Consider the following 22,331-nt stretch of genomic DNA (forward strand, 5'->3'; position numbering starts at 1 on the left):
TGTGTGACTTTGGGTAAGTCACTTAGGGTGCATCTATACTTAAAATGCTGCAGTGACACAGCTGCACCACAAAGCACTTCAGTTAAGACACTAACTACCCCAACAGGAGAGGTTCTCATTGGCATAGGTACTCCACTTCCCCAAGGGGGCAGTAGCTAGATTGACGGGAGATTTCACCCATCAACCTAGCACTGTCTACACCGGGGGTTAAGTTGGTTTAACTGCTTCACTCAAGGTGTTTTTTTCACATCCCTGAGCAACATAGTTATACCGATCTAATTTCCCAGTGTAGGCCAGGCCTTAGTCTCACTGGATATGTCTACACTCCATCTGGGAATGAGCCTTCCAGTTCGGGTCCACAGACTTGCACAAGCCCGGCTAACGCTAATCCGCTAAAACTAGCTGTGTGGATGTTGCTTTGACACTCTTGTTCAGGCTCTCAAGCCTCCCATCCCATGCTTGGGAGACCCAGGTGCAATGTCTACATAGCTAATTTTAGCATGCTATCTTGAGTCCCACTAGCACAAGTCTATAGATGCAGGCTGGGAGGCTTGTTCCCAGATGCAGTGTAGACATACCCACTGTGCCTCCCCAGTCTGTAAAATGGGGGATAATAGTATTTCCTTTCCCCACAGTGGTGTTGTGAGGATAACTACATTAAAGCCTGTGAGGTGGTCAGATACTATGGTCAGGGGATCATATAAGTCCCAAGATAAGAGATCATTTTCTTTTCAATTAATAATTTTATTTTTCATGTCGTATGATGCTGTTTTGTGGGGTTTTTGTTTTAATAGACATAATGAATGCAAAATGACAAAGGCATATCGATATTGCTATGAATATCTTTACTGATTCTTTTGTTCATGGCCTCTGTAGCATGTTATCTTAGCACATACAATGCAAAAAAAAAATTAAAAAAAAATGCTTTTTTCTTAATACGAAAGAAATATTACTTTAAAGAATCCTACTGTAGGTGGTGAATGCACATCAAATTCTCTAGCACTCAAAAAAACCTTGCAATCTTGTGTTGTAGTGGAATTCATTTTAATGCAAAACATATACTTACGGTTGGCTAACCTCTGTGCAGTTCATATCAGTCTGACTTGTATTAGTGATACCAGTGCATAATTTCAGATCAGTAAATTCATTAATTTGCAAAGCCTTTTAAGATAAAAGAAAAAAACAACAACTGAATTACTATTAAAGCAATGACAAACCAACTGGATCAGATACTTACTAAAAATCAAATTTATCTTCAAAAATTGTATGGCATCATAGCTTCTGATCTCAGACAAATCCATCTTTTCTAACATAGTGTCATAGCTGATTTTGTTGTAAGAGTATAGTTGTATACATGATGTAAGAATATAGTTTATTCAGCACCCCATATGACAGTGGTCATCTATACAGCAGCTATCTAACCCAGCACTTTCAAAAGACTCCATATTTTCCACCATAACTGCATTACTGACTCAGCTTCCTAAAAATAAGATCATAGTAGTTAGAGATGGAAAAGATCCAACTCTTATGAAGTCCACCTCCTGCAATTGCTTATATGATTCCACCTATTCACTTCCAGGTTTTTTTAAAAAGCTAAATATTCTGTGTGATTGAAGCAAATATTTAAAAGACGAAAAAATTCTTTTGTTTTTAAGTAATACAATACTGTTTCATTTTATTTAGTGTTTTTATGCAAACTGTATCCTAATATAGTTGTAACTGAGATATATATATATATATATATATATATATAGTTATTTAAATACCTGCACATCTCTTAACACTTGCAGATAGGAGACACTTATCTCTTACAGGTTTCAGACTGGTAGCCGTGTTATTATGTATCAGCAAAAACAGCGAGGAGTCCTTGTGGCACCTTAGAGACTAACACATTTATTTGGGCATAAGCTTAGGGTTCATCTGATGAAGTAGGTTCTAGCCCACAAAAACTTATGCCCAAATAAATGTGTTAGTCTCTAAGGTGCCACAGGACTACTTGTTGTTTTTACCTCTTACAACCACCTTCAGCTGCTGTATCCATAAATTCCTCATGCCACCTGACTATGGTGACCAGATGTCCTGATTTTATAGGGACAGTCCTGATATTCAAGGCTTTTTCTTATACAGGTGCCTATTACCCCCCATTCCCTGTCCCGATTTTTTCACATTTGCTATCTGGTCACCCTATACCTGACTAAAGTATGCCATGTCAAGTTTTAATTTCAGTATGTTTCAAAAACTTGCCCATTGGTCACTAATCTATGAAACCTGGATTCATTTCTCCCATCAGATTCAGATGGTCCCTTTTGACAAATGTTTCTAAACACAATGCACCGGAAAACAGAGCACTTACTGTCATGCCATATCGAGGGATGCTCAAATACTGCAGCCAGGAAAGCCAAGACAAGATGCTTGTGAGATTTACCAACAACCCAGAGAAAATCTGTAGACAGTAAAGACACAATAAAAAATCTAAGTCCCATTTCACAGGAAAGTGTTTCAGTCCAGAGTCACCATTACTAATCACAAGTAACTCCCATTAAATCTATATGCTATACAGAAGTCTGAGTTGTATTACACTGGGGGATAATAAGGGGTTTATATCCTCCAGTCAGAGCACACAAGTAAATTTCAATAGAGGTTGGTTGCTAGTGTACTATGCTTTTAGTTGTTAGGGGAGAACCCCAAATCAGGTTTTTGCTAAGTTATGGTTTTTAAAATATGAAATTGTATTTTCTATTCTCCAACCTCTGCCTTTGCTTCTTTATGGCAACTGGACCAAAAACAAGGCAGACAGGCACTTTTGAAGAGCCACACTAAGCATGTTCAGGGAAAACTTTCCCGAAGTAGCCCTGAGATCACTGTCCAATGTGGTGTTTCCCCGGGTGGAAAACTGGACATGCTTCTATCCACGCTGCTTGCAGCCAACTCACATCTCTTTCGTATGTGGCCTATTAATAGATAGTTGGGTTCCTTGTTGATGGTTAGTAAGTTAGTGGTCTCATAATTTAAGGGACTGTGGGCTTTACCTGTGGCTGAGCTGAGGAGAGCAGGGGAAATGTGACTGTAAGCCACTTCTCTGCTCCCCCAGCCCTGGATCAGCTAAGGTCCTCTCTAAATCATGCTGGCTGCAACAGTCCTACAGGGAATTATGCACTAGTTGCAGAGCAGATGGAGCATCATGTACCACACCACATCCACTCTTACCACTGGCATGATCCTTCCCCTCTTCTTCCCCATTATTTTTAATCACTAAAACTTGGCCCTAACTAGAACATCAGATCCAAAACCCACCTTAACCCCAAATTTCTGGAGAAGTTCAGAAACAAGCCTGAACTTTGATTTCTTGTTAATGTATTGGGACAAAGTGGAACATGAAAGCCCCAGATTCTTGATCTTTTTGCAGAATTCAAATTGAGATCTCCATCTGGCTCTGAACTTCACAGCTGCTTGGGTTTACATCTAAATAAATAAAAGCATAATAATGCTACTCACAATCATAAAAACAAACGTGATGGTCATGAGTAGATTAGCTACAGCTACCACATCCTGTCCTGTTGCAATTGCTAGCGCCATAGCAGTGGCCGTGTAGGATACCATCATAATAGTAAACATCATTATAAAGAAGGCATCTGCTCTTGGCTTCAAACCTTAGGGAGCAGAACAAGAAGTCTGTCAGTATAATTTTGTCAGCGCTTGTACCATAGTCAATGTGTACTAGCTTAATATATATAGTTGGCCCCACTTATGAGAACAAATTTTGTGGGAGGACTGATTCAAGGAAATCTGCCCTCCTTTCACCACCACACCATACATTTTGGATCACTGGCTGCAAGGACCAAGGATCAGTGTCCCAAATTCCTATGCCTTGCTGATTATGGGAAGGAGTTCAGACTCCCATGGGCACAAAGACTAGGGATTTTGTCTAGAATAGAACTGATGTGTGTATTTGTGGAAGGAGTTTGGGGATTGTAATTGACTTTTTCAATGAAATGGAAGGAGAAAAAGCTGTAATGTGTCTCAGCCAAAACAAGATAAAGGAGGAGATTTCCTGATTCACTAAGGGCTCAAGTTATCACCACAGAAAAACTGAACAAGAAGCAGCTCATGCCTCACCCCATACAGCAGTAGCTCACATGCGATAAACATCCAATAGTATTTCACTTGTTTCCAGTGGGGTCAGGTCTCCCATGAGTCAGGGGTTGTTGGCGGCTGTAGATTAGGCATTAGTTTCTGAACCACCCCTGTTTCACAGCCATGTAAACGTTCTCTCTGTATATCCTAATAGTGTCATAATGTCTCGTTTGTTTAAGGGAAAAAGTCAGACTAGAGCAAGTGATGATTTTTGTTCTGTACTTGCATTCTGCTAACAATGGTGCTGGAACAATTTGTATAGTGGGGGTGCTGAGAGCCATTGAACTAAGCTGTAAACCTGTATATAATGGAAACCACTTGAAGCCAGGGGGTGTGGCAGTACCCCCAGCACCCGTAGTTCCAGCACCTCGGTCTGCTAACATCTTATTATTATTAAGTTTTGAAACATCCTGACAGTTTGTCTGAATTTCTTGCTCCATGAAATATTTCAGTCTGACCTTCCTGAAATGTGTAGTGAGCATGGTGTTTGAAACTGCATTAATGGTCTAAAATGGATGTCTGCAATTTTAAAATTGTCCTTACTACCCGGGGAAACGACTGAAAAGAGCAGGCTAATATCAGTTTCCAGGAGCTTGAGGTTTTTATAATCACATTTTTCTTTGATGGGGGATTTTATCAGCATGGCCAACTGTAATGAAAAATATTTCGTGATAGAATGATTAAAAGTCTCTAAAAGAAAAGATAACAGCATGGAAACCAGTGAGACAGAGCCATCTATAAATGATGCTTAAACCTATGGTGACCAGATAGCAAGTGTGAAAAATCAGAACGGGGGTGAGGGGTAATAGGTGCCTATATAAGAAAAAGACCCAAATATCAGGACTGTCCCTATAAAATCAGAACATCTAGTCACCCTACTTAAACCCCTGTTTCCAAGGAAAATGCAGATGGGATATATCACAGACTGTGACAAGTGTGCTTGAAATTTTGCAAATGTGCCCAGTCCAGCAAATTGCATAACAGCACCAATGGCAATCTCATGACATTGCACTCACCAAGCAAGAGAAATAATGCCATATTGGTACATGGAGTTTAAACAGAGAAAATGATTTTTTTTTTAAAAGTGGAAGAAGGAAGATTTGATCCAACCTACTCCTGGATACCTGAAATGATTGACAGAGGCATAAAATGAGTGTGCATTGTTGGTACTGAAGCAATTTTCTTTTTAATTTTAATGCAGCTTGTGAATAGGGCACTTGCCTAACATGAAATAAACTATACAGGTGAAGATGATGCTTGGTAAAGTCCTCATGGGTATTAAATCAGCCATTAGCTTTGAGATGAAGTATGCAGACACTCTGTAGTACCCACTGATATATTCATGTCTAGAACACAGAAATATATACAGCATATTACAGATTACATCAATTATAAAGCAATCAAATCATTTTCACATATGGACAGGTTTTGATAAGTCATGCATACAATTCCAAATGGAAAAATAAGAATGCATTTGTGCACATACTGTAATTACACATGCCAATGACCAATAAGATGTCATTATAATTTTGATAATTACATATGCAAATATACATGCCTATTGCTGAACACAATTGTGTCCACAGACCTCTCCGAGTATGGCCCATAGTCTTTAGTGTACATCTTACATCATCAAAACACACTTAACATATAGAAATATGTAATTCTCTCATTTTGTGACTCATAAAGCCTGTAAAGTTCCAAGTACCCAATTAATATCAACTCCATATGATTCTGGTAACAGAAGTGAACAGTTCACAAACAACTCACAATGTAAATAGTATTTATCCAAACTATCAGCATTTATGGACAAAACCATACACAGAAATGATGATTGGTTTGCAAACAACTCATAAACAGGATTTAAAAAATACGTTTGCAATAAATATTACTTGCAGTGAATAATCTGACCAGTATGAATAACTAAATTGTCATATTTAGATGACAATTTAGTAGGGCAACAAAAAAGATTAGCAGTTCAATAAGCTTTGCTAACAATAGGCAATGTTACCCGTTACATCAAGCTTTACTTACATAAATATCTTTTTTTCCACAATGAAAAGTTCAATAGATGAAATACTGCTGAAACACTGGTTGGTGATCACGAAGAACATTGCTCCAATTCTAGGGTAAAACAAATATTTACACTTATAAAATCAGCTACATTAGTGCTTTATTCAATTATTTTGAACATATTTTCAGTAGTTTTTACAATAGACCGTGTCTAAACTCTTCCAAAGAACTACTGGCATTCACTAATATGTGCTTTGCTACTTCACATATTCCATAATTCATGCACAAATTGTCTGTCTTTTCTTATTTCTCAGTAGAGATTTAAAGGTGTAATCTGTCGGAGGGATTTATATAACTGAGATTTCTTTACAAAATAGAAATGGACAAAGTATATTTTATTATTCTTTTTTTGTCTTGTTGACTTACTCAACTAATTTACAACATTTAATAACCTATCGCCAGAGAAGCAAGGTGTCATTAAGTGGGATGTCATGAGCACATGAATCCTGAATAAATGTGTCCTTAAAATAGGCTTGGGAAAACAGGTAGAAAAGTTTTAAACCATCTTCATTCAAACTGCTAAATCAATTTTCTTCATAGTTGTATTATTTTTTAAGTTTCCATGAGATCTACTAAACAAGTTAAGGGACTCATCCCACTCCTGGTTAAGTTAATGGTAAAACTTCCATTAACTTCAACAGAAACAGGTTTGGCCCTAAGACTGGAGCTTTAGCAAATCTTGAGCTAGCTGAGTTCAGTGTTTATTACTGGAATATGTGGGTAACATCTGTTGCTTGTCAGAATCAAATAATGAAAAATGATTTGACTGACTTTACTCAATATTTTGTTTAAATTACCTTCAGACTAAGCACAAATATGAGACCAAAAATTTCAGTCTACATGGAATATGAGAAAATGATGAGCAACTGGAGATGGGTTTACCTGCTAAAATGAAAGGCCAAAATTGTCAAATGTGGATGCCAAATTTAAGCCCTTGGCATACACCAATTCTGAGGCACTTTAATAAAAATGGCCAGATTTTAAGAGGTGCTGACTACAACAGCTCCCACAGTTACAGATGTTCAATCCCTCTGGTAATCAGGCCACTTTTAGTTAGGTACCAAATATAAATTTAGGCCCCAGTCATACACACACTCAGGTAACTTCATTCACATGAGCAGACCCCTTAGGTTCACCTCTGTAAAGTTAAGCATGTGTATAAGTGCTTGCAGAATCAGGGCTTTAGTTGCCAAACTTCAGGCAACTAAAGTCTGAAAAATTTGGCCATTGAATTTTATCTCAGGGAAGTCTTTCCAGATGCTGTTTGTTTAATTGTTGAAGTGGTTAATGAACAGTTGTGCATTTTTAATATTTTGTATAATTTTCTGGAATCTTTCACTGCAAACTTAGGATCCAGTGCTGCTACCCTTACTTGCAATGACGAGTACCTTACTATGCAAGTAGCCCCAATGATTTCACCAGGACTACTTGCACAAGGTAGTAGACAACATGAGTAAGGGTTGCAGAAATGGGACCTTAGGCCTCGAGTCTGCAGTGAGCTCCATGCAGGTGGAGGGATCTAGCCACAGAGAGCTCATGGCAGGACCAGCGCTTATTTTGTAATTTATGATTTACAGGTATGCATTTGCTCTAAAGTGGTCGCTATGGTATCTCACAAAAGACAAGAAAAGTTCATTTTCAGCCACAACAATTTTCATTATCTTATGATGGTAACAGCATGGTTTTGTCAGCCCCATTGATATTCAATCCCTGAGTTGACTCGCCTGTTTTGCACACCGGTAAAATCATCTTGTATCCCAAAGAAAATGGCACCTACAACTAGTCCCAGGAAAAGTGTAACACACAGCTGAAATAAAATAAAATAAATAATTAAAAGAGAGAGAACAACTACAATCTAAATTTGTATTGTAATGAACCTTTTTTTTAAAAAAAAGTTCAAAATTGCAAAAACTACATAAAATATTTAGGTGGTGAATACAGATGGAAAAGAAATGTACTCATGGTACCTAGATAGAGAGTGATAAGAGATGGGAAGACGGAGAAGGTCTAGAGCATACAAAAACTCTGCGTGGGATCCACAAATGCACTTAGATGCCTAAATCCCAGACTACGACTATTTAAGTATTTATGCACAGTGGAGCAATCATTAGGCCAGAAAAGGGGTGCGGCAAATGACTCAGTAGCCCAGTGATTAGGGAACCTACCTGGGTCCAGGTCCCCTGCCCTAATCGCACTTTCATTTTTTAATCCACAATGGAACAGCTTCAGCAGGAGAGACTGAGGGATTCCAGCTCAGAATATTCCATAGTTCAGCGGTTAGAGCACTCTTCTGAGAAGTAGGATACTGCTGTTCAAATCCTTTCTCGCTCTCTGGCAGAGAAGGGGGATTTGAACGTGGGTCTCCCACATCCCAAGTGAGTGCTCTAATCAGTGGACTGAAAATTATAAAGTGGAAAGTAGCACCATCTCCACTTCCTCCAGTGGCTGTTTTTGGGTGGTGTGAAGCAGGTACCTAATTTATTCTCACGACAAATGCTTTAGGTAGCTAAGCTGACTGACTCCAGGTAGTGGGTGCCCATTTGTGGATTGCTAAATGGAGCTAGGCACCTCCCTGCCTCCTGGATTTAGGTGCCTATCTCCCAGAGAGGGGAGGACTTCCCGCTCTGGTCAGTATCTCCCATTGGCTAGCTTAGGCAGCTCCTCACCTAGCATGCTGGCTTTTGTGGATTGTCCTTTTTGCTGTAAAGAAGGGCAGGATTTAACCCTAAGGGACAGAGTATTTAACCCTAAGGGACAGAGTCTTACAGCTTTGCATTAAATAGCACTCTACTCGTGGAATAAATGCTATTCAAATGTAAGTAAGGGTATCAGAATCTGGCTCTGTGTAGATAGAAACGTGCAACTTGGATTTTTGTTAAATAGCAAAATTATCAGTGGATTCAGTGATATAATCTGAATGATTAAATCTGTATGTCACAATTTCTTAAGACTAAGAAGAAGCGAAGAAAATCTCAGCAAAAATGATGGTATCAGGCAGTTCAGTCATGGTTACGCATGAGGGATGCATGAGTCTTAACACTGTAAAGCATTTGATACATGGTACCATATCACTAAGAACCTGCCCAAAGGACCAAATGTCAGGGATAATTCAGCCACTAAGCCAACTGTAGTGGGGGGAAAAAGGATCATATCAAGACCAATTTGGAGAGGATTAGCAAACACGGCTTAATGAACTGTGTACAATTTATAGACTGTGTTTGAAATCCATTCCTAATGAGGTTTGGGAGATACAAAAGATTGTGAGAAAAAAGTCACAACCATTCACCCTGGAGTATTAGAAAGCTCTTGAGATCATAATTCTTGTCACAAGGTCAAGCTTTTGCAATGCAATTATTTGAGATATCCATACTATCAACATACAGATATACACACACACAAAGCCTTTTAACTTGAGGGATTCTGAACAGATTTCCCCTTTGCTATTGATTTTATTTTACTCAAGATGTTTTTTTTTAATCCAGATAATTTATAACAGTGATAAGGTACAACTTTTATTATGGGTTGGAGCCCCTCTCGTATTACTCAGATAAAATTCAAATGGGAGTGTTGCTGGAATAAGGACCTCAGGATCAGACCGAGATCATCTCTGTCTTTGACTCAGCTACTAGGACATAATTATGTGTTGAGAGCTAATTAACTGTATAAGACTGGCTAATTTACTTTCCCTTGGGGAAAAAAACAGAACGCAGTGGGCCAGATCCTGGCGTACAGATGACTTGCAAGGTGCACAGATCAGAGGTGAAGACGAGATTCTGAGAATCAGCTTCTCAGAGTAGCATGGGAGGATTGCAGGGGACTACTTGCAGGGTAAGGTACTACTTATTGTGAGTCAGTTTGGGAGAATTGTGTCGTTAATGACATAAGTGTGAGGAGAATCAAACCCCACACACCTAAAATAATGGTAAATGTAAGTTAATAAATTGTTGCATATCCCTGTCATGCTCATTATTTGGGATCATGTAGCCCAGCATTTTATGGCACAGATTTTCAGATACTGACCTCTATTTTAGGTGCAAATTTTAGGCCCAATAATTTGCAGGTGCAAAATTGTGCCTAACCCATCTTCAGATAGAAATGGTCTGAAAATCAAATCAGACTTACAACTGTTATATTAACTATGATTACCTGAGCTATGGAGGCTTGAGGGTTGCCTATCAAGTTTTTAAATGTACGTTTCGACACCCACTTGAGCTGATGAAAGAAGGAAGTGGTATATGTAACTTGTCTGAAAATTGTCTTCACTTTCTTTTTATTCTCCGAAGAAATGTTCTGTAATGTTGCTTTCGTTTCTCTGTAGTAGGTGGAACTGGAATAGTGCTCTGCTATCTTCTCTGCCAAAGTCTTATCACGGTTGATGTGTTCTTCAATGTTATCTTCAGGTTAAAGAGAAAAAATATTAGTTACCTTTTATTGAATTAATAGAAAAAAATAATTCTCCTCTCCCTGAGGAACTTTTCCGATACTGTGTAGGGATCATTCTGCAACCTTGATTGAGTCCCTTCATTCTTAAGGGGTATGTTTTACTCCTACAGCATGTGTGCATATAGGGCCTGATCCAAAACCTATTGAACTCCATGGGAGTCTTTCTCTTGATGTCACTTTTGGATCAGGCTGTCAAAGGGGAAAATAGACTCCCTGCAAATGAGAAATTTTACTTTCAGTAGCAAAGATTTACCACATGGAAGGAAGGGTCTCCCAGCCAATCAGTCCTTAAATAACCTTTTTCCTCACAAAAGTTAGGGGTTGTCTGCACACAAAATCTGTACTGCTATAACCACAGTGGAATAGTTAAAAGTGGTACAGTGCCCCAGAGGGTGGATGCAGTTATATCGGTATAAAAGTGCTTATACCTGTGTCTAGATTCATCCCATATGTGAAGATGAACAAACTATACTAATATAAGTAATCTTTATACTTACTTAGTGTAACTGCATCCACACGAGGAGTTGTACCAATAAAGCTATTTCATTTTTAAAAATCACATCCCTAACTAAAATAGTCATAGCTGTACATAGTCTGTGTGTAGAGCAGGCCTTGCACTGTATAATTTTGTTGAGATTAAAAAGGATCAATCCCTACATGGGGTTGTAGTAGAACCCCATATAATAGCAGTGTTAATGTGATTACAATAATCAGGTATGGTCCACTTACTGAAGAAAGTGACACTAATGATTGATTACCTCAGGTGAATTTATGAGCAACAAGCTACTATTGCAGAGATGGAAAAACAAAATCAGTCCAATAACATGATAAATATTGTATGCATTAAGTACACATGCAAAGCTAATATCAAGATTTACTGCATATAGTCACAAAGAGTTTTACTATTTTGTTTTTTGACACTACTGTATCACAACAGGGCACTGGATCTGGTTTCCATGAAAAAGACAATAGGAGTTTTGCTATTGAATTCATTGGCAGAACAGTCCTTACTGTTTGAGGAAAAAGAACCACATGTAATAACTGCCATTCACGGAACACCAATGGATATTAAATGTTACACACAAGTCATTTCATACTGTACATGGCGAGATGGCTTTATAAAAGGAAATTTCATGGTGGAGAGATAGACACAAGAGGAGCAGTATCATCTACAGTATATGGGTGTCCAAGTAACTCTTGAGTTTACGTATGGAAGAAGCTATTACTGTTAACTTGATGCACCTGAAAATTATTTTTTCATGCCAGAGTTGATAAATCCAAAATATATTTTGTCACTCTGCAAATCAGCTTCTTACTGTATGAAGAACTTCAGTTTTATACCTAGATCAACATCATCAGCCTTGCTTGCTGCCACAGCAGTTGAGTCTCCATTAATGACATCCAGAAAAAAATCAGCAGGATTGTTGTATGGCTCACATTCATAACCTGCAGAGAAACAGTATTCAATCTCTCAGGCAAGTCATTCTACAGATGGTAACGTGTTGAAAAGCACTTGAGGTAATATGCCATCGGCCAGACTATGATACCCTTACTTATGTTGAGTAGTAACTTACACCACAATGTGGTCCAACTGGCCCAAACTGCTAATCAACATGAGGAAGGAGATTGCCAACTGGCCCTATCAAAGCTGCCATAAAAGGAAAGCTGTAAGAATTCAAAATATCCAAAGGTGACAACTAACAAATGAGCCCTTTCAAATTCTAACTGCATGTCTGTTGTTGCTAATTCTATTCTGACCTATCAGCTGGTACTAATAGACTTAATGAGAAGTCATTTTTCTGCTTCTCCTTATGGCAGGTTTAATCGTTTGGGTTTATTGAACCCACAAATCTATGGGTAAAGTGCTTAAGTGTTTTACTGAATCAGGGCCTAGTATACAATTCATATAAAAAAAACAAAACTAAATACTGTGATATAACGTGCATTACTTTTTACTTTTAAAGTCATTACTAATAAGCACAAAGGGTAACAGTTAAGGTTCAGCCTTCATCCTCAACTCTGCATTTCTCAATTTCTGAGTGCTTGGTTTTTCAACTTTAACTTTGCATTAATGTTACTGTTATATTAAAAAAAACAATTCTTTAGTATGTTTTGGTATGGGAAACAATGAGGCACATTAACCATTGAATCCCATGATTCAAGAGCCATTTTTACTGAGTCACTTTTCAAAACAGAGCTGCATTTTAAGTATGTTCCTTTTAGTGTCCACTGTTGTGACTGAAGCTCCAGAAGAAAACTCACCAATAGATTTGAAGTATTCAATGGCATTCTGAGCAGGGCCATGGTACAGCATTCTTCCTGCAGCCAATAATGTCAGGTTGTCAAACAATCTGAATATGGAGTACCGGGGCTGATGGATGGAAAAAATTATTGTTTTCCCCTGCTTTGACATCCTGAATGTAAAGTGGAAAATAATAGAGGTATCAAATATCTGCACTCTTTGAGGAGTTTTCGTCTTTCAAATTCCTTGCAATACAAATCAGTAAATTAACACAGTTCAACCTGTTGTTGGAGAATCCAATGCAAGGTACAAAAAGGAATAAAACAAGCCCAGCAATATAATAACTACACATTAACCATTCTAACCACATTTTAACTGCAGATTTATGGAGTACATCTCTGTCAAAGCTGGTTCTTTCCCAGTGATTCCATTGCAGTCACCTTTTCAGGAGCAGCAAGACTGCATTGGCAGTGCTGGCATCTAATCCAGTAGTTGGTTCATCTAAGAACAAGACTGCAGGGTCAGTAATGAGTTCCATTCCAATATTGGTCCGTTTTCTCTCTCCCCCGGACACCCCACGAATGAACTGGGTGCCAACCTAGTGCAAAACAAGCAGCTTGTGTCATTTTGTCTGACTTCAAAGTATTCAAGCAAAAAACATCCAACACATTTAACAGCACATTAACTTCTGGGAGAGTTCTGGGTGATTATATTGTGATTATGGATTCAAATATGGATTCAAGGATTGACATTGTTTAAGGGAATAGTGCAACTCTGAACGTTGCAGAAAAAAGGGCTCCCCTTTAAAAGTTTTCACCCTGAAATCTAAGTTTCTTCATGACACTCAGGTCACCTGCTTTCCTCCTACTTGTAATTACTGTCCTGTGTCTGATAGTTTAAGAATAGGTGCACAAGTAACGAGCCTTTATCTTCATTGATACTATGGGAACAGGCAGCTGTGCTGGGGTTTATCAGCCTTTCTGCTATTAGAATAAACCACTAAATCAAAAACACCCCTGCTAAAGTGGAGCCATTTTATCATCTAAAATTATTTAATATTTGCTATTAATTGGGCATCATAATATGACAGCTTACCTTGGAATCTGCCACTTTGGTCAAACCCAGTTCCTTGATGATCTGGTCAATTCGTTCCTCCTTTTCCCGTTCCTTCACAGATGTGGGGAGCCGGAGTGCTGCTGAGAACTGGAAATTTTCTCTCACTGTCAGAGTTCCCATCACCACATCATCCTAAGTAACAAAGTTACATATTTAATGTTCATTGCAGGCTTAATTTTTCCTCTTCTGGGACTAGCATGTGCATCTTACATGTGTACTGTACATGCAGAGTGCATTTGTGTGGCAGTGAAAACTGCTAGAATCAAATAGGCTGGATCTTCAAAACCTGAACATCCCATCAGATATTTGCTTTCAATACTAGTCTCTGCATGTTTGTGCAATTTATGGCAACAAGGGACTATCGTACATGTATCAAATAGCAGAAATATCAATACATGTGTATATACACTGTCCAGATATTTCCCTGCCCAGCGTGTTTTTCAGAGCAGCTAAACATTGGCAACGCAGCGAAAAATTCAAACATAATTTTCAACTGTATGAAGGAAAACCTATCAACAAAATGTTTCTGGATTTGGTCCTGCCCAGGTGCTGAGCACCACCTGTGGGAAACAGAGTGCCCTCAACTCCTCTTGTCTTTAATGGAGGTTGAGAGTGCTCAGCACCCTGCAGAATCTGTATCTGGAAAGAGTTCTTTCTACAGATGTGAATAAAATCTTTCTTCAAATATCTGAGGTTGTGGTTTGGAAATGTGGTAACTGCAGATCACAGCTAAGCAAAAACTAATAAGTGCAGAAAGGTTGTGAGAAGCTTGGAGTGCTGTGAAACTGCTGATTTAAACTGAATCCTCTCTTGAGGTTACCAGAGCAGTGGGTAGGCAGCATGGTCAAGAGGAATGAGCCCAGTGTGGAGAGTGAGGAACCACTGAGTTTGAATGCACCAGGGGCTAGATTATGCCCCATGCTGAGCACTGTGGCCCCATTGCAATTAGCCCATGTTTACTTTAAGTACATGAGAAGTTTCATCAGAATGAACACTCACATGCTTAAAAAATAAAGTGTATGTTTAAGTGTTTTGCTGGATCAGGGTCACAGTGCTTAGCACTTTGTGGGATTTAGCAACTCTTGTTGACTAGATGGTCTCAGGCAAGCTCCCTGACCTTCCTGTCTTAGTTTACCTCTCTGTGAAATGGGTATAATAATACTTATTTATTATTAGGTATTGTATGGGCAGCACTTCGAACATGCAGGGGGTAAGGGTTATTGACAAAACAACTGCAAACTGGAGCTCTGTGTGAGTACATTCAGTCCTACTACCTCCCTTGGATCAGTACTTGTTTAACTAAATACATGCATTGTGGGACCCCATTACATGATGCATCATTGTTCCTTGATACTCTGTTCTGGCTTCAGGTGGCCCTGACAACTGCGTTCTTAGGTGGCCCTACCTGCATTCTCTCTCTTAGATCTGAATCAGCAGCTTAAAGGAAAACACCATGCAGGCAGCCGGAAACCAAGAAAGTGCCAAGTCAGTACTGATGGAATAGAGAAACCTGGTGCCAAATACATTTTGAATTTGAAAGAGAAAAGGAGATGGTGGGAAGGAAAAAAGATGTTACGTGTGTGTGTGAGAGAGAGAGAAAGAGAGAGACATGGTGGATAGAGAAAGCAATAGACAGAATGTAGAGCTTCTCACTTTATAAGATCAGAACAACTTAAAAATGATAGTTCAAGTGAAGAATCTTGTCAGTCAATTATGTGACATCTTTGAAAACCAAAATGTCATCCTAAGGACAGGATACAGAAAATTAAAAAGGATAAAAGGGACTGATTCACTGTGATCCACAATCAAGCCTTCAGTTCCACACCTGTCAGGAGACCACTGCTTTTTAGGAAGCATTATCCGCTGTGATGAGGTACATTGTCCAGCAAGGTCTCTGGACATTTTGAGCTGGTGTTGCCCGGGTACACCGAAGACCCAAGCCACTGTCTTCCCTGTCAGAGTTGTGAAGATTTGGAATAAGACTGTGAAGTGGTAAAGGGAACTGAGGAGCATATGCAGCTGAGCTCGTTAGTCTATCAGCCTCAGCTGCTGTGTATAAAAGGAGGAAGAAGAAGGTGATATGGGAAATTAGATTGGGAGAGTGGGTTGTCTTGATGTGTTCTGAGAAAAGTAAGGGGGAAAATTTTATCTGGGCTTTGTTTATAGCTTATAAAGGGAATGACTTTTTATCTGATGATTGATCATACAATAGTTTAGACATCTCTCTATTAACTTTGTTTTGAGAGAGTACTGGTCAGTGATGGGATGACCATATTTTAATTTCTCTCCCTTTGCCTCTAATAAACCATATGTATTGCACTGAAGATAGGCAAGAGATAGTGGGAAATCTATTCATTTGTTTTTCCCACTGAAGCAATAACACTTTCCCATATCTAAGGAAGGAGGCATCCTCTCTGGCCAAACAAGCTTATGAGCTGAACATCTGTGGAAAACTTTATACTTTGAAAAATGTATTGACTATATTGGTAGTGTAGAGCTGTGTCCAAGCTTTTGAGCATGAAATGGCGGTATGGAGTGATTGTAGAGGAGGCTGAGGGAACAATTTTTGAAAATACCAATCCATCTGGAGCAATCTGGTCTGTTGTAAAGGGGGGGAAATGGCCCTGCTGACATTTTTTTATGAACCCCAGTGGTAAAATCAGCTCTGGCCAGGATCCAGAAAGGGATTGATTCCCAAACTTCCTTTCCATTTGGTGGCAGAATTTTAATATAAGGCTCCCAGGAGTGGCCTCAAAGAATCTCTCCAACATACTGGTGGGCTGTCATGCCCTCTTTTTTTCTTGTGGAAAAGCAGCCAGATAGCAGAGGACTACAGTGATAACAATTGCTAAATTGAATATTCCTTTACAAGGCCTGTGGTGCTTCTCAAGAACCATCCTCCCCCAATTGATAGGGAAGGGACATGCCTGTAATTTCGGATGTGTTTTTCTGATACCTTCTCAGATCTCTACATGAGTTAGAATTCTTACCTGTTTCAAAGAGCAGTGCTAAAGAAAGGTCAATTCAGAATATAGACATACCTTCAAACCTTCAAAATGTGAGGTGTAGTTGCATGTTATGATAGGAAATAAATTATAACATAGGGCCAGATCACCCACTCTCACAGCTACACCCACAGGACAAGATGGGGTGGGGGGGGAACTCAGTGAGGTTCACATTGCAGAGTTTTCCTGGAGACAGGTTCCTACAGTAGTAGGGGGTTAAGGAGGGCTGTGGATTTGACAGGTTGTGCCCCCTTCCACCTCTGTAGATCCAAGGGATCCATAGGGAATGGAGCCTCTTTCCATATGGAAACAGATGATATTCTACAGGGATGATAGCTGTTCCAATGGCTTTGCTCGCCCTTGCGAACTGTACACCAATAGGAACCGTGCTACTATTGGCTGGGTTTCCTTGCAGATGCCCAGTAGCAGTCAGCGGGACATACTACAGTTCCAAGCTGTTTAAACTTCTCCCTGGATTTCTAGGTACTCTGCAGAGAAAGGTGCTGTGGAGGGTTCAGCTCCACTGCTCCAGCCCCTCTTGATCTCTAAACTCAGTGGAGCTCTATGGGCAGAGCAATGGTGCTGTGGAAGCAACATTCTGTATGGGTTTCTTCTATATGGGCAGGGGAAGAGCCACATGTGGAAGGTCCCCACAGCATGCAGAAGCTCAGGGAATAATCCTGGAAATGGAAATCCACTTATCCCATTTACATTTTAGATTATAATGTGTGATTTCTGAATTATATCCTGTGTCAGTTTTGACAAATCAGCTGCTGCACTTACCTCATATTGGACAATTCTGGTGCATTTTGGCTCAGAGGATGTCAAAACGACACAGGCAGATGCAGTCACTGCAGACTGACTTACCTGTACCACATATCCAGAGATACATTTAAAGTTGGCAGGCTGAGGAGTTCCATTTATCAAAACATCTCCAGACAGACCATAAGGATCTTTCCTTGCAGCTAAGATATCCAATAGCCTAGAAGAAGAAAAGTCCATCAACTTAAAGAGCTCCGAAGTGTATATTTTCACCAAGCTGTAAGAGTCGGGGCCAGTGAAAGGCAAATCTGGCAAACAAATACAGTTAACAGTATATAGCCAGCTGTGCACAAGCTTTCCCATATTGAAAATTTGCCACTTACTATAGTTCATATATTTTTAAAACCCCCTCAAAGAACAGAATTGTCTTTTTTTCAGTAAAATAAGCCTCCTGCTGTACTGTAGATTGATGCATAAGGGGAGAATGTCAGGAAACTATTTACTAAAAAGAAATAAATTAGTAAATATAAATAAATTTAGCAAAATTGGCTCTTTTTCTTTTTTTTCCCCTTTTTTGTTGCTTTTAAATAAAATTTCCACTTGAGGTCAAATTCTGCTCTGAAATCCATATAATTATTCTCCATTTATCCATTTACTCTGGTGGAATTAAGATTGAAATCTTTCCCTGGGAGTGTTGTTCACAAATATTTTATATATATAGGTGCATTTTCTTGTTGGCATGATTCCTCTTGGTGAGGAACATGGATAAAGTAAAACAGGTCCTTTCACTGCTTCAACACTTACGAAGATTTCCCACTGCCAGTGGGTCCCAGAATTGCATTCAGTCCTGGTCTCATAACCCCACTGTAAGACAAAACCAACAGGTTTCTCATTCATTGTTTCATTTACAGGTTAGTTCTGTTAATCTGCAGAAATGTATTTTGCATCAAATCCTTTTGCGGCTAGTGAAGTTAGTTGGTTACATCAAATAATGACTTGACTCCTGCTTAGTTTACATTGCTAACTTAAAATGAAAAGATATGGCCCATATTGTTAACTAAAAAGTAACACAGAAACTATAATTATCAAACAATAGCAAGACATATGTTGATGTAGCCATACTAAGCACAAACTCACTCTAGAATACATGCAGTCTTAGCAAGCATGGTTCTCTGGCCATCCCTCTGTAAGAGAGGCATTTATCATGTAGGAAGGGCATCTATATTTAAAAAAATACTTGGAAACCTGACTTAATGACTCTACATCAGATGCAAAGAACTATCTCAAGCTCAGCAGCCAGAAGAAAATGGTACTAAGTATGTTTTTGGTTACCAGTCATTTTGTCTGGAAACAACTCTTTCAATAAAACACAATGGGCAGCTATTTACACTGTGTAGTTTCCTAGATAACAATCAACACTTCCCTTCTTTTGGTCATTGTTACAGATGAAAGATTTAGTGGTAAGGGCCAAATTCTCATAGCTGGCCCCCATATTGCACATGCAGACAAGCATTTGTGCACTTCAGTACAGTTTGCATGTGCAAATGCGTGTCTGTGTGTGTAAATGCAGGCTTTGTTCACTGAAGTGGGAGTTTGACCATGGAAATGGACAATGAGCTACACAAACAACCATTTATATATACAATATAAGTAGCTACTTTTGAATGGCAGCACTGAACTCACAGATACAAGTACAAAGAAAGCAAAACTAGCTGATTGAGTGATAAGTAATGGAAACTTGGTAACTCACTTGTAGTCAGAGAAGCAGCACCAATCTGCATTAGAGCAGAGGACTGGCAGAGAAGATCTAAAAGTATCTATCTGAGGATCTCTCTGATTTGGGATTTGGAATGGGCAAAAAATATCCTTGTAACTAAGAAGTCATGTCCGAATGACTACTACTCAGTAACTTTAACTATATTGTAGTCTATTCCTTTCCCACACTACTTCATCTATGTTTTATCTAATTTAGATTGTCATATCTTCAGACAGAGAACTGGTTTTTTACATGTCTGCAAAGTGCCTAGCATATGAAGGTTGCTACAATAACAAATAAAAGTTAATAATAAACAATTTATCAGAGATTTAGTTTCAAATCAGAGGGACTGGAATCTTATGAGCTCTTCACATAAAATTTTGGGTGCATAGAAACTGAAGAGAGAAAATAGGCCCCTTCCAGTGTTGGATATGACCTGAAAGCAGAACTGCAGGGATGGTTTTGGATAAAGGAAATTTGAGAAGATTTAGCCTCTCTCAGTCTCAGCACAAGGATTTAAAAATAAGTAAATAAATAAATAAATAACCAGAGCGTAGAAGTAGAGTGTTCTTATTGATGAGGGTGAATCTTTTGATGTCTGCAAGTCACCTGGAATAAAACTTCCCTTCTGGGATAGGCTTCTCACACATAGCTCTGTGTGATTACATAACTAAATAGATTTTTGACCAGGCAAAAAAGTCCACTCTGGAATGTATACGACTGACATATATGAACATTATTAGTTAATAATGTCTGAAGTAGCACCAGGCAGGAGGAGGGCTCCCTCACAATCGGTATTTCCATTTGCAATGATTAATTAATGGTGAGTCAACATTTTCCACACATGGCAATGCCCGATTGCTATTTCTTGCCTGGTGTCATTGGATTCTAGTTACTTCCTTCTTTCTGCGATCCATTATCCTTGTTATTTTTCATAAGGCAGCGCTTTCCTCTTTCCCCTATCAAAAATGTCTGGGTGTTCTGCTTTAACAGTTAAAACACAGTAATTAGATAATGAAGTTGCATTATAACACTCAACAAAAATAGTTAAAGACCAAATAAAGTGTGTGTCTGGGAGTTCTACACAGGGACCAGCGGGAATTAAAATAGAAAACAATGTTTTCAATAATGCTTATAATTGGGCAGAGGTGGGCTGAGGGGATTGTCCAATGGAAGCATGTTCCCCACTTTAAAAGCCACCCAGGAAACAGATCATGTCCAATCAATGTAACAACAGAGAACTTAAATGGAAAAGCAAGCTGTTACCTTCATCCCAGGGACAGTAATAACTGTTAATAATTAATAAAGATTTCTATAAACTTTTTACCTGTGCCTCATTCACTCATCACTTTTATTATTTTATTATTCAATTTTATGATTAAAAAAACCTGCACACTTCCAAAATACAACACGCAATCTCACAATGTAAGAAATCATCATCACCTGATTCTTCTTAAATACCCATGTTTGGCAAACCTTCCAAGGTCTTTAGACTGCACCCTGGGAATCACATTAAAGTAATTGTGGTCTAACTGTGAATAATTAATACAAAGACCCACCAATCATGTGAGGAAATCTGTGTGAGCTGACTCTATCTGCCCTGGGAAATGTCAAAGATATTTAATATTGTCTTTCCAGCTAACTGTTGGATAAAATGTTAATTCCAAGAACCACAGAGCAATGTTAGGTTATAATTAAAATGGGTATAAAGTTAAAAGATAAGAAAATTTTTGAGTCATTACTAAAGGTGTCCATTATAAATAAGAGCCTGTTGACTATGTTTGCTACTGAACATGAGAAGGATCTTGCGGTCTTTATTCAGGCAAGTCTGTCATTGATGTCAATAGGAGTTTTGACTGAGAAAGGACAACAGGGGCTGGACTAATTGTGTTAAGTGTAAGGGTCCCTGCACCTACTAAATTTATCATTAATAGGAACGATATTAAAATTGATATTTTAGAGAAACTAACACATATGAGGGTGGCTACTCTTTCAGGAATCTGATTATAAACTGTGACCATCTCACTCTTTAGCATTGCTCCCAAAGATGTCCAAATCTGGGGGTTTGGTGCAGCCCATTAGAGACACAGAAACCAGTTACCATGTTTGGCTATGGATCTAAACTTCCCCAAAGCTCAGGGGTGTTTGAATCTAAAGTTTTCCTGTAGGCCCAACTCTAATTTACAGCACTCTATATTATAAATAATAAAGGGTAGTTTATACTTTGTGTGAAACGTCTTTTATTTCTTTTATCAATCTTTTCTCTGCGCATGGTTGTTACAATAATGAGATATCACATCTACATAGTAAAGACATGAGTACATCATGATAGTTCTGGGTAGTTGTGAGGGATTTGTTTATTTGATTTTCTATCTCATTTCTTGTAGGCAACAAGACAGAAGTTGTTCTTTAGGAGAGGGGGATTTTTGTGTGTGTTTCAATTTAGATATAAAATATCAGATTGAATCTCTCTGTGCTATCCCTCACCCCTTTCCCAGACTCATTATATTTGCTTTTTTTTTCTTTGCTGTTTTAGTCAATCAGAAGTGTGATTTATTTATTTATTCATTCATTCATTTGCATTTTGTTTATGGAGAAACAACATACACTAGGTCTAGAGTCTAAAGGACATATGCTCTTCTCACACCACTGCAAATATGGAGTAACTCTGTTTAAATCTAATGAATTACACTGGAGTAAGACTCTTGTCAGAGAATAAAGATTTAAAATTTCACATTTGGTGGATATAGTCACTCTGCAGCATGGAAGGCTTGGTGTATTAAGAAATGCTGTGTGGGCA

At 38.7% G+C, this 22,331-nt stretch overlaps 1 protein-coding gene across 4 annotated transcripts in view; it reads right to left on the bottom strand.

Annotated features, from left to right (window-relative positions):
* The window catches only part of LOC140910219 (broad substrate specificity ATP-binding cassette transporter ABCG2), a 38,669-nt gene that overhangs the window by 7,225 nt on the left and 9,113 nt on the right, over window positions 1-22,331 (bottom strand). The window contains exons 2-15 of one of the 4 annotated variants that reach the window (XM_073340661.2): window positions 20,404-20,515; window positions 18,580-18,639; window positions 17,881-17,995; window positions 13,988-14,140; window positions 13,333-13,490; window positions 12,913-13,064; window positions 11,992-12,096; window positions 10,354-10,601; window positions 7,932-8,014; window positions 6,169-6,258; window positions 5,356-5,480; window positions 3,496-3,650; window positions 2,354-2,443; window positions 1,067-1,161 (exon numbers count right to left, since the gene is read on the bottom strand). In XM_073340661.2, coding sequence (XP_073196762.1) covers window positions 1,067-1,161; window positions 2,354-2,443; window positions 3,496-3,650; window positions 5,356-5,480; window positions 6,169-6,258; window positions 7,932-8,014; window positions 10,354-10,601; window positions 11,992-12,096; window positions 12,913-13,064; window positions 13,333-13,490; window positions 13,988-14,140; window positions 17,881-17,995; window positions 18,580-18,632 — 1,622 coding nt within the window. In that variant the 5' untranslated portion in view covers window positions 18,633-18,639; window positions 20,404-20,515. Of the gene's footprint in view, window positions 1-1,066; window positions 1,162-2,353; window positions 2,444-3,495; window positions 3,651-5,355; window positions 5,481-6,168; window positions 6,259-7,931; window positions 8,015-10,353; window positions 10,602-11,991; window positions 12,097-12,912; window positions 13,065-13,332; window positions 13,491-13,987; window positions 14,141-17,880; window positions 17,996-18,579; window positions 18,640-20,403; window positions 20,516-22,331 lie in introns of those variants that run through there. The other 3 variants (XM_073340662.2, XM_073340660.2, XM_073340663.1) reach the window with 3 other exon arrangements.

Source organism: Lepidochelys kempii, chromosome 4 (genome assembly GCF_965140285.1).
Source record: "Lepidochelys kempii isolate rLepKem1 chromosome 4, rLepKem1.hap1, whole genome shotgun sequence".
NCBI lineage: Eukaryota > Metazoa > Chordata > Testudines > Cheloniidae > Lepidochelys > Lepidochelys kempii.